Source organism: Megascapheus bottae, chromosome 9, assembly GCF_031878675.1.
Source record: "Megascapheus bottae isolate mThoBot1 chromosome 9, mThoBot2.hap1, whole genome shotgun sequence".
Taxonomy (NCBI): Eukaryota; Metazoa; Chordata; class Mammalia; order Rodentia; family Geomyidae; genus Megascapheus; species Megascapheus bottae.
The window spans coordinates 29,951,171-29,962,045 of NC_143517.1; the positions used below are offsets into that span (position 1 = coordinate 29,951,171).

The 10,875-nt window shown below is 39.5% G+C and overlaps 1 protein-coding gene across 1 annotated transcript in view; it reads left to right on the forward strand.

Annotated features, from left to right (window-relative positions):
* Positions 1-10,649, forward strand: part of Ca13 (carbonic anhydrase 13) — a 28,596-nt gene extending 17,947 nt beyond the window's left edge. The window contains exons 6-7 of the mRNA XM_090339015.1: positions 1,144-1,299; positions 9,234-10,649. Coding sequence (XP_090195141.1) covers positions 1,144-1,299; positions 9,234-9,353 — 276 coding nt within the window. The 3' untranslated portion in view covers positions 9,354-10,649. The remainder of the gene's footprint in view (positions 1-1,143; positions 1,300-9,233) is intronic.
* Positions 10,650-10,875: the final 226 nt, after the last annotated feature.

Below are 10,875 nucleotides of genomic sequence, written 5' to 3' on the forward strand. Positions count from 1 at the left end.
TCTTTTTTTCTTGAAAAAAATTCGGTTGGGTTCTAACCTAGATTGACCTTAAACTCAAGATGGTTCTGCCTCTATCTACTAAGGGCTGAGATTACAGGGGACTGCAACTAAACTTTGCTCTCTTGAACTTTTTAAATAAATCTATGTGCTAAATCTGTGCTACTTTATTTAACTTTTTTTTTTTGCCAGTCCTGGGCTTGGGCTCAGGACCTGAGCACTGTCCTTGGTTTCTCAAGACCAGAGCTCTGCCACTTGAGCCACAGCACCACTTCTGACTTTTTTCTATGTATGTGGTACCAAGGAATTGAACCCAGGTCTTGGTGCATGGTAGGCAAGCACTCTACCACTAGGCCAAACTCCCATCTCCTTTATTTAACTTTTTTTTTAGATGAAGGCAAAGGTCATGTAATTCTTCTTCCTTTTGGGGTGGGGGGCAGTCTTAGATCTTGAACTCAGGTTCTGAGTGCTGTTCCTAAGCTTCTTTTGCAGGGCTAGCACTCTTCTCCTCAAGCCACAGTTACACTTTTTTTTTTCCTAGTGGAGACAAGAGTCTTCCAGTATCCTTCTCAGGATGGCTTTGAACCACGATCCTCACATCTCAGCTTTCTAACTAGGGTGAAAGGTTTGAGCTATTGGCACCTGGCTAGAAGATGCGTTTTCTTTCTTCCTTGGAGATTCATTATGGAGATTGAGTTGGGCTTCCTACCAATCAAATCCATGCCTCTGGCTGGGTTTTTCAGGGATTAGTTTTGGGAGTAGGGTCTTGTTCCTGCCTTAGTACACTAGGGAGCTGCAATCTATCTACTTTAGGTGGCGTGTCATTTCTGAGACCACAAGTGCGTCAATGGAGTCTTGCAGACCCTGCTTCTGGGCTGTCCTGGAACTCCTATCCTTTTGTTTTCAGGTTCTCTCCTGGTTTGAGATGACAGACACTGTACCCTAAACTAGCCTTGAACAGCGGTCCTCTTGTGCTTACCCTTCCAAGTAGTTAAGATTACAAGCCTGGGCCCTGGGACCCAACTTAGCTAATTGTTTTTAAAATACTAAAAGAAAAATATTAAATAATTTCAAAGTACTTAGTAGATGAATTTTTGTCAGTGTAAGTCATCATTGTAATCTGTGGAATTCTCTTCGTTTATCCAGGGGAAGCAAACTCGATTCACAAATTTTGACCCATTGTCTTTACTCCCATCCTCCTGGGACTACTGGACATACCCTGGTTCTCTGACTGTTCCACCTCTTCTTGAAAGTGTCACCTGGATTGTGCTAAAACAACCAATAAACATCAGCTCTCAACAGGTATGTCCACTTCTCCCAGGCACTTCCACCTCTACTTTCTACTAGTTATTTTGGAAATGAAATCTAGCAAACCTTTTTGCCCTGGCTAGTCTTATACTACATCTCAGCTACTTTACTAGTTAGGATTACAGATGTGAGACACCAGTGCCCAGCTCTTTATTCTATTTTCATATATGCTATCTATGAATAACTTATTCTGACCATAGTGACTCTTCTTCATTCTTTCCATTCACCCTCCCCATTCTTGCTACACCTAATCCCCATACCCTGTTTTACCTTTCTGCCATTTTTCTTTTCTGTTGTGCCTTAAAATGTTCACCTTGGACTATTCTTACCCTCTCAAGTACTTACCACCTCCATACTCATCCTGTCCTCTAGAGCTGACCTCTTAGGTGAGTTCTAGTTGGGTATTTCCAGCTGCCTAGAGGACAACATTTCTGCAACCAAAGTCACAACTGCCCTGTGGAAAAAATAACAAAAAATAGAAGTAAATAAAATTCTGTCTCCTTTACTAAAGTAAATAAATAGATAATAAGTATTAGCTATTGCAATGAATCGGCAGGTGTGTTGACTAGTTATTTTTGTGGTTAATAAGATACTCTTTCTAGTTACCTAGCTGCTTATTGTCCACTCACTCCTGTCACTATAGGATGGGATCCCCATTTCCAAGGTCTTTTCAGGCAACATTTGCCCTTGGGGTGAACACATCCAATTTTCTGTTGAGCGTTTCTTCTCACTAACCTTGTCTTTAGGATAACAGGAAAACAATACCTTGCTGCATAATCATCTAAACATTTAATGAAAGTCTGAATAGAATCCACAGAGTTTGGCCAATAGGAAGACCAGGACCTGCTACTTATCCAGTGGCCTTGTTAATGGAGTATATTTCTGCTAAAGGGTTTACTTTTTTACTTATTTATTTACTAATTTTTATCTTATTTTATTTTATTTTTGTGAGTTCTGGGGCTTGAACTCAAGGAAGGCCTGAGCACTGTCCATGGGCTTTTTCAAGGCTAGAGCTCTCCCACTGGAGCCACAGCACCATTTCTGGCTTTTTCTATGTATGTGGTACTTAGGAATCGAACCTGTGTCTTCCTGCATGCTAGGAAGGCACTCTACTACTAGGCCAAATTCCTGAGCCCTGGGGGTTTACTTTTTTTGTGTGTGGGTCATGGGGCTTGAACTCTGCCTGGGTGCTGTCCCTGAGCTTTTCAGCTCAAGTCTACTGCCCTATGTGGGGGTTTACTTTTATACTTTCATCAAGATTTCACATTTTAATAATGTATTAATTATAACATCAACATTGTAATGGTGAGGAGAGCATGTTTCCTTCAAATGTCAAGAATGTCTTTATTCATTAAATTCACTTAGAGAATAACTTTTGAGTTGTTAGTGATGCTTGTTTTCAATCCACCAGTGATCTGGAAGAAAATATATCAGAATGTATGATTTAATTAATTTAAAAGAATATAGCTGACTGGGCACCGTGGCGCATGCCTATAATCCTAGCTACTCAGGAGGCTGAGGATGGTAGTTTGAAGCTAGTTCAAGCAGGAAATTTGTGAGGCTCTCAGCAATTAACATCCCCCCCGACCCCTGCCCCGCAAAAAAGAAAAAAAAAAGCCAGAAGTGGAGCTGTGACTAAAGTGGTAAAGCTCCAGCCTTGAGGACAAAAGCTCAGGAACACTAGAACTTAAGTCCTAAGTTCAAGCCTCATAAGTGGCCCACACATGCACAAAAAGAGAATAAAGTTACTCTTATTAAAATAACTCTCTGAAACTTGGGAATTATTACTATTGAGTTGTTCATTCATTATTGTATCTTACTTGAAGTTCATTGAATTAGTATTATTACTCTATTTATTTTTAGTGCAACAGAGTATGTAAGAGAATAGCTTTATTTGGAGTTGAAGTCTAATTGAGAAGGTTAATAAATCAAATTATTAAACTATGACTATAATGCAGTGGCTTTAAGAGTTAAATAATGAAGCAAAAGCATTTTAAGAAATACATTCTATGAGGAACATTTAATAAAATAGCTAAGCAGAACTCCTCAGGATTAAGGTAATTAAAAAAATGGCAAGTCTCCTCAAGTTGATGTTGGAATTTCATCTAGGTTTTTCTGTTGCTAGTCCTTGCCAACTTACTGTTTGACCTAAAGGGAACATATTTTTGTGGTTTCATTTTCTTTTCCTTGAGTCACATTCATTTTTCTCCCTCTGAGTCACTCAATGAGGGCTCAAAATTCTTTCTTTATACAGCACATAAAACTATTTTTCTGATGCATTTAATAGTAGATCCAATAATAGATCTGTCAATTTATTTGAAATTGCTAGATCTCTTTGGATTACTGTAAATCATCTAAATGAATTTATTTAGTGAGCAAAATACTCTATTTTAAAATATTCCCTTTATGTATTTGTTATAGTAATATTTGCATACTATTCAGTTTTAGGTGTGTGATATCTCATTTTGGTGACCACCATGCAAAACTATTCTAGCCAAAGGTTATTTATTTATTTATTTTGTCCTAGCGCTTGAACTCAGGACCTGGACATTGTCCTTGGCCTTTTCCTCAAGGCTAGTACTCTACCACTTGAGCCACAGCACCACTTCTGTTTTTTTCTGTGTATGTGGTACTGAAGAATTGAACCCAGGGCTTCAGAATGCATACTAGGCGAGCACTCTACCACTAGACCAAACTCCCTGCCCTCTAGCCAAAGTATAGAATAGCTTTCCAGACCACAGTGTTTTCCATGCATTTTTTAATTTCACTCTTTTCTCTCATAGCCCTAGGCAATCACCAACACACTATCATTACAATTTTGCCTTTTGTAGAGTTTCAATTAAATGAATCATACAGTTAATAGGTTTTTGCTTTTGACTTCTTTCACATAGCATAATGTTTCTAAACCACTCATTTCATTCATTTTCCTTACTGACTTAGATTCTAGGCTGTGGATAAACACATTTGGAAATCTACTCAGCAATGATGGTTCTTTGGGAGGTTTAGAGTTTGGGGCTGTTATGAGTAGTAGTGATTCATACATGGATATTAGGAATATTTTGCATAGACAGCAGTGTGGACATACTTGTGTCTTAGACTAATACCTAGGACTGGAATTACCAGGTCATGCATGTTTAATTTCACAAGCAATTGTATATTGTTTTCTGAAGTGGCTTACATTTCATTAGTAAGATTTCCAGTGCCTCCATATCCCTTTTAGCCCTTGTCAATGTCACTTTTTCTAGTTTAGCTATTGTAGTATGACAGTGTGCATTTGTCTGATAGATTGCTGAACATTTCTTTATAATGCATATTGACCTTGTATATAAATATATATAATTTTGCTGGGTGCAGTGGCTCACACCTGTAATCCTAGCTACTCAGGAGGCTGAGATCTGAGGATCGCAGTTCAAAGCTAGCCCAGGTACTAAAGTCCCTAAGACTCTTATCTACAATTAACCACCAGAAAACTGGAAGTGGCGCCATGGCTCAAGGGATACAGCAGTAGCCTTGAGCTGAAGAGCTCAGGGACAGTGCCCAGGCCCAGAGTTCAAGTCCCACAACCAACAATAACAACGAATATATATATATATATAATTTTTTCAAAACATCTTTTCATATGTTTGTTCATCTTAAAATTGTGTCCAGGTAAGAATTTTTTAAAAAATTTGTTTAGCAGGGCTGGGAGTTTGGCCTAGTGGTAGAGTACTTGCCTAGCATGCACAAAGACCCGGGTTCGATTCCTTGGTACCACATGCATAGAAAAAAGCTGGAAGTGGTGCTGAGGCTCAAGTGGTAGAGCTCTAACCTTGAGAAAGTCCAAGGACAGTGCTCAGGCCCTGAGCTCAAGCCCACGACTGGCAAAAAAGAAAAAGAAAGAAAAAAAGAAAAACCAGAAAAAAAATTTGTTTAGTAAAAGTTGTCTTCCAGTGTATGGTTTGTTTTTATTTTTGTTACTGTGTCTTTTGAAGAACAAAAGTCTTTGATTTTTAAAATTAACCCATTGGTAGGATTAAACTCAGGGCCAGTAGATGTCAGGCGAGTAGTGTTCAACCATATGAGCTATTCCCTTAATCTTGCATACATTGTGTTGGTCAGATTTCTGTCTCTGTGACAAAATTCTGGTTTGTCTCACAAACTCATCATGATAGAAAGGGTGTTGTGGAACAGAACTAGTTGCCTTCCAAAAGCTGGGATGTAGAAAGAGTGGAAGAAGGAGATGGGGGCAAAATAGAGACCCAAGTGCATTCCTCCAAGGCCTTCTAGGTCTTCCACTAGCTCTCACTGCCCAAGTTTTATCACTTCCCTATAGTTAATCAAATTATAAACCCATTAGTAGATCAATCCATTGATAAAGTCAGAGCTCTATTGATCTGATCACTTCCCCAAACCCCACCTGTGAATATGGCAGCACTGATGGCCAGGCCTTTAATATATGAGCCTTTGGGATTTAGAGACTCTGGATTTTGTTATTTTTCTCTAATCAGTATAGTTCTTTGGTGTTAGCAGGTAATTTTCTGAGTGGGCTAAAGGTGAAAAATTCTGTCTTGTGTCATAGCTCTGGTCTCACTTCAGCTGGTTTTTTGGAGTCTGTTCTCTGCATATGTAGTCACTGGGTCAGTCAGAGATGTGGGTAGAGTTTGAGGAGCCTCTATTTGGCTCTTTCCCTGCAACAGGTACCCTGTACAGCCAGCTGAGTAATCTGCATACCATTGTACTCACTGCCAGGCTAAAAGTTGGAGAAACAGGACTGTACTTTTATTTTTATTTTCGTTATTACAAAGGTGATATACAGAGAGATTATAAGACTTCACTTCTAAAGTTCTCATTTTTCTTCTTTAAAGCAAGCCTGAACTTCCTGCCAGAGTCTTCTGATTCTGCTTACTCCCCAGTACCTGAATGAGTTGCTTTTTTTGTGTAATGTCTGAGGTTACAGTTGTTTTCTTTGTCTATTTTTTGCCAGTTCTGGGGCTTGAACTCAGGTCCTGAACACTGTCCTTGGGATTTCTCAAGGCTAGAGCTCTACCACTTGAGCTATAGTACCACTTGCAGCCTTTTCTATGTATGTGGTACCAAGGAATCGAACCCAGGTCTTCGTGCATGCTAGGCAAGCACTCTACCACTAGGCCAAACTCCCAGCTCTTGAATGTCCTTTATAATAGTAAAACTTGTATATTGTAATTCACATTAAATGATCTGAGGATATTTTTCTTTGCTTCCGTAGTTAGAATTTACTCACTTCAATATTAATTCTGACTTTATAAAAGTATACATTACTTTGAAATTAACATTCTAAATTGTAGTCTATGTATACTATTGCATATGAGTCTATAGTAGCATTGTTTACCATGTGTTTTCTAATAATTTACAAGTGCAAGAAATATTCTATAAAAATGTAGCCCCATCCCGGAGAGCTTGGAATAAAGGAGATAAATGCATGAAAAGTAACACAGTAGTCTGTTTGATGCCATGAGGAGAAACATGTAGGGTAGTGGAACTTCAGATGATTAAAGACTAATGTCCAATGAACAAATCTGGAAAGACTTTATGAAAAATTTGCATTGGGTTTAAAAGATGAAAAGGATTGGGGGTATAGATCTATGATAGAATGCTTGCAGAGCATACGCAAGCTGTGGGTTCAATGCCCAGTACTGCAAGAAGAAAAAAAAAAGATGAGAGGTTAAAAGGGAGCAATTGATTGCTTATAGCTAAGTAAAGGTGAGCTTTCAAGAAGAAATGGCATAAATAAGAAAAAATAATGGAAGAACTGAACTGACTTTAGCAGTGAATCTCAAAGTTTAGTGTGCCTCATTAAAAATACTCATTCAGATGTCTGGGGTGTGATCCAGTCAGCCCAGTTTTTTCTTTCAGATGTTCTGAAATTACCTTTCATGAAACTGCTTCACTGTGGGATTTTGTGTGAAAGCAGCAGGTAGATGTAGGAAGGTGAGTGGGAGCAGGGTTGTGTCTATGATGACAAGTTTTGTTAGGGTGCCAATTAAGAGATATTTGGAAATGCTTACACTGCAATGACATGGTGTTCCAGATGTGTTTCAGCATAATCTGGTCTGGGCAGACAAGAAGGTGAGGAGAGAATGGGTGGGCAGAGTATGGATGGGAGAACTGGGCGTGTGTTGAGACTAGAACTGGGTGGTGCCTTGCTGGTGACTTATGATGCTTCTTTTTCAAATTTTGTGTGTGTTGGGATGTTTCTGTAATAACAAGTGAATAAAAGATGGGGAACATGGGACAAGAGAAAAGTCTAAATGTAATTTTAGAGTAGTTTATGGCTTTTTTGCCAGACAACTTATTCGTTGAAACTTCCCAGCTATCCCCCATCTGTAAAGTGGGAAAAAAGCATATGACTGATAGGCTTTTTTGGAGAATTAAATAATATAACAGACAACATTTACAACAATGCTTGAACCCCTGTTGTGGACGAGAGATTATATTTATATTTGTCATTCTTCAACTTGGGTAGGCTCTAGAATGCTGTTAAAGATGACTGAGCACAAGTGTGACATAAAATTGCTTACAGAACCTTTTGAGAAGAATATCTCCTATAAAAATTATATTTTTGTCAGTCATGGGGCTTGAACTGAGGGCCTAGGTGCTGTCACTGAACTCTTTCACTCAAAGCTAGCACTCTACTACTTTGATCCAAAGTGACACTTCCAGTGTTCTGGTGGTTATTTGGAGATGATTCATATCTCACCCTCCTTAGTAGCAAGGATTTCAGGCATGAGCCACTGGTGCCTGGCTTTAATTTTTTATTGTTATTATAAAGGTGAGATACAGAGGGGTTAACAGTTCCATAAGTCACATAGTGAGTACATTTTTTTCTGGACAATGTCACCCCTTCCCTCACTCTCTCCGTTTTCCCTCTCATCCTTCCCATAAGTTGAATAGTTCATTTTCAAGTAATGTCTAGTGAGCACCACTGTTGCATTTGTCTCACCCTTTGCCCCTCCATTTCTATGCCTCTGCTTATACTCCCAAAGCTATCAATGAACACACAGAACAAAAAGAAAAGAAAACAAAAGCAACAACACAGTGAAAAAAACCTCTTGTTTTCGTTTCCTGGAGTTCATTTCCATAAATCTTATTTTGTATGATCAGGTACACATAGGCTTTGTGCCTTTCTGTTCTTCTCCTGGGGAATCTTTCATTTTTACTGGACTTGCCATACAAGGAAGTTAGCTATTTCAGCATTACAGCCAAGGAAACCAGCCCTGGTGGTCACACCTCCCTCAGCCTCAAGGCTGCCAGGAACTTGAAGATGCTGAGTCAGCCATGATGACAGAGAGGCAGTTTTCTGCCAGAAGGAGCCTGTGTCTACAGGAAGGGTGAGATGGGCCTGTTAAGGACAAGGAACCAAAAGAAAGAAATCTGAGCCTTAGTTAAACTCCTGAGCTGAGATAGATAGGGTGTACCTAGCTGAGTCAAATGACAGGGAAGGCCAGAGAGAGGGGAAGATTTGATCTAACAGATTTAAGGAATCTTACCCAAACAAGCAGGCTGTTCAGAGAAAGACCCAAAGTCAGATCCAGTTCTAAACAGATGAGGTGAAACTGGTGCAGAAACAGGAAGCCATGGCCAACTTTCAGAAGAATTGACTGGTATGTGTGTGCGTATTCTCTGATTTGTAGACATCCGCTCTTTGGACAGCACTCTAAGCGCTGTTCCCTGTTTATAGCTTTGATCTTCAAGTCAAGAATGTTTTGATACTGAATTGGAAACCACAGAACTTGCATACTGAAGAGAATTTAACAGGCACTTAACCCTTTATGGCACATGAGCCATAACTGAGGGAAACATACATGGCCCTGTTTCTGATAGAAGAACAGGGTTCTATGAGTTTCTGTGTAATCCGTTAGCCCTGGCACAGCTTTCTTTACTGACACAATCTCTGCTCTTTTCTTTGACAGCTGGCCAAATTCCGCAGCCTTCAGTGCAGCAGGGAGGGTGAAGCAGCCGCCTTTCTGTTGAGCAATCACCGTCCACCCCAACCCCTGAAGGGCCGCAAAGTGAGAGCCTCTTTCCACTAACTGTGGTTGTCTGAGAGCTGCTGCAGAAATGGCCGTGGAAAGACAGCAAAGAAAACACATAAAGCTCTAATAACTGTTCTTCCCTAGAACTGTATTTGATGGATGCCGCTTTACTCTCTGCGTCACAAAGCAAACCAGATGTCTTTTAATTAAACCAAGCTAGTTCGTCTGTCCCAAATTTGCCCTCATGAGACATTCAGGTGGTCAACATTATTTAAGTGTTCCTAAAACCCATGAAATTCATCTTCCACAACTTTTGTCAACACGTAGCTGACTTCAGGAAATCCAGGGCATACTAAAAATCTCTCCCTTGAAGACTCACTCCACCACACCTCTCCACAGTGTCTGGAAAAAGCTTAACTTCATTGCCAGAATGATTTGATATAATTTCCAGACTAGGATATCTTTTGCTAAAAGAGTGGATTGATTCTTCATGGTTTGAGTCTTGTAGGTACTTCGTTTGTAAGTGGATTTCTGCTACAATTACATTGCTTATTGTCATTGTGTGATAGTTTGGGTGTGATTGAGGATAGGATAGTTTCAGGGATGCGGAGGAAAGCTGTTTTGTGTGTCTGTTCCACAGTGCTGAGAGAATCCATACAAGTTTGGGGAGGAATTTCTCACGATCTAAGCTGCTCTTTGTGTATTAATAATTTGTATATTAATAATTTGTACCCTACATCATATTCACTTGGTAGTGTGGATGATGAACTGTCTAATAATGTACTAGATAATATCAAATTATGGCATTAACAGACTATATAATATGGACTAAAGAGAGCTGCTCATAAACGTGATGAATGGTTGCCTTCCTTCGTCATGTGTTTTGACAACAAATCATGAAACAATCCTGTATGGGTCAACTTCTCATCCAGTGGTGAAAATTTTAAAAAAGTTACTGGTCTCATTTAAATACATGCTTGGTACATCAATTCTTTGTCCTGACTGACTAGATAGCCTATGCGGCCTATCCTCTCAGCTACTCAGGAGGCAGAGATCACAGTTTGAGACAAACCCAGTCACACAAAAGGCTATAGGTGGGAGAATTATAGTCTGAGGCTGGCCCTATGTGTAAGAAAGACTGTACCTGACAAATAAAGTGGAAAAAAAGAGTTGGGATGATGACCTACGTGCCTTGCTTAGCAAACTAAAGGATGTACGTTCAAAACTCCACTACTACCTAAATACCAACCCATCACCACGGCGATATCATGTCTCTTTCATACATGTTCCTTGGTCTCTTAACAGATTTTGAAGAATGGAATATGATATTAATTTAAACTTATTCTCTCTCTCTTTTGTTGTGTGTGTGTGTGTGTGTGTGTGTGTGTGTGTGTGTGTGTATGTGTGTGTATGTATTCTGGTGAGGGTGGGAGCACTATTTCTTTTGCTCTTTCTATTATGGAGTAACCTGAACCATTAGCTTAATAAGCATGTTTAGGAGTTGGACATGTGCTGTACAATTCTGTCATCTTTTGCCTGAATTCTGTGGATAATTTGTTTCAGACCAATGTCTTTCTCC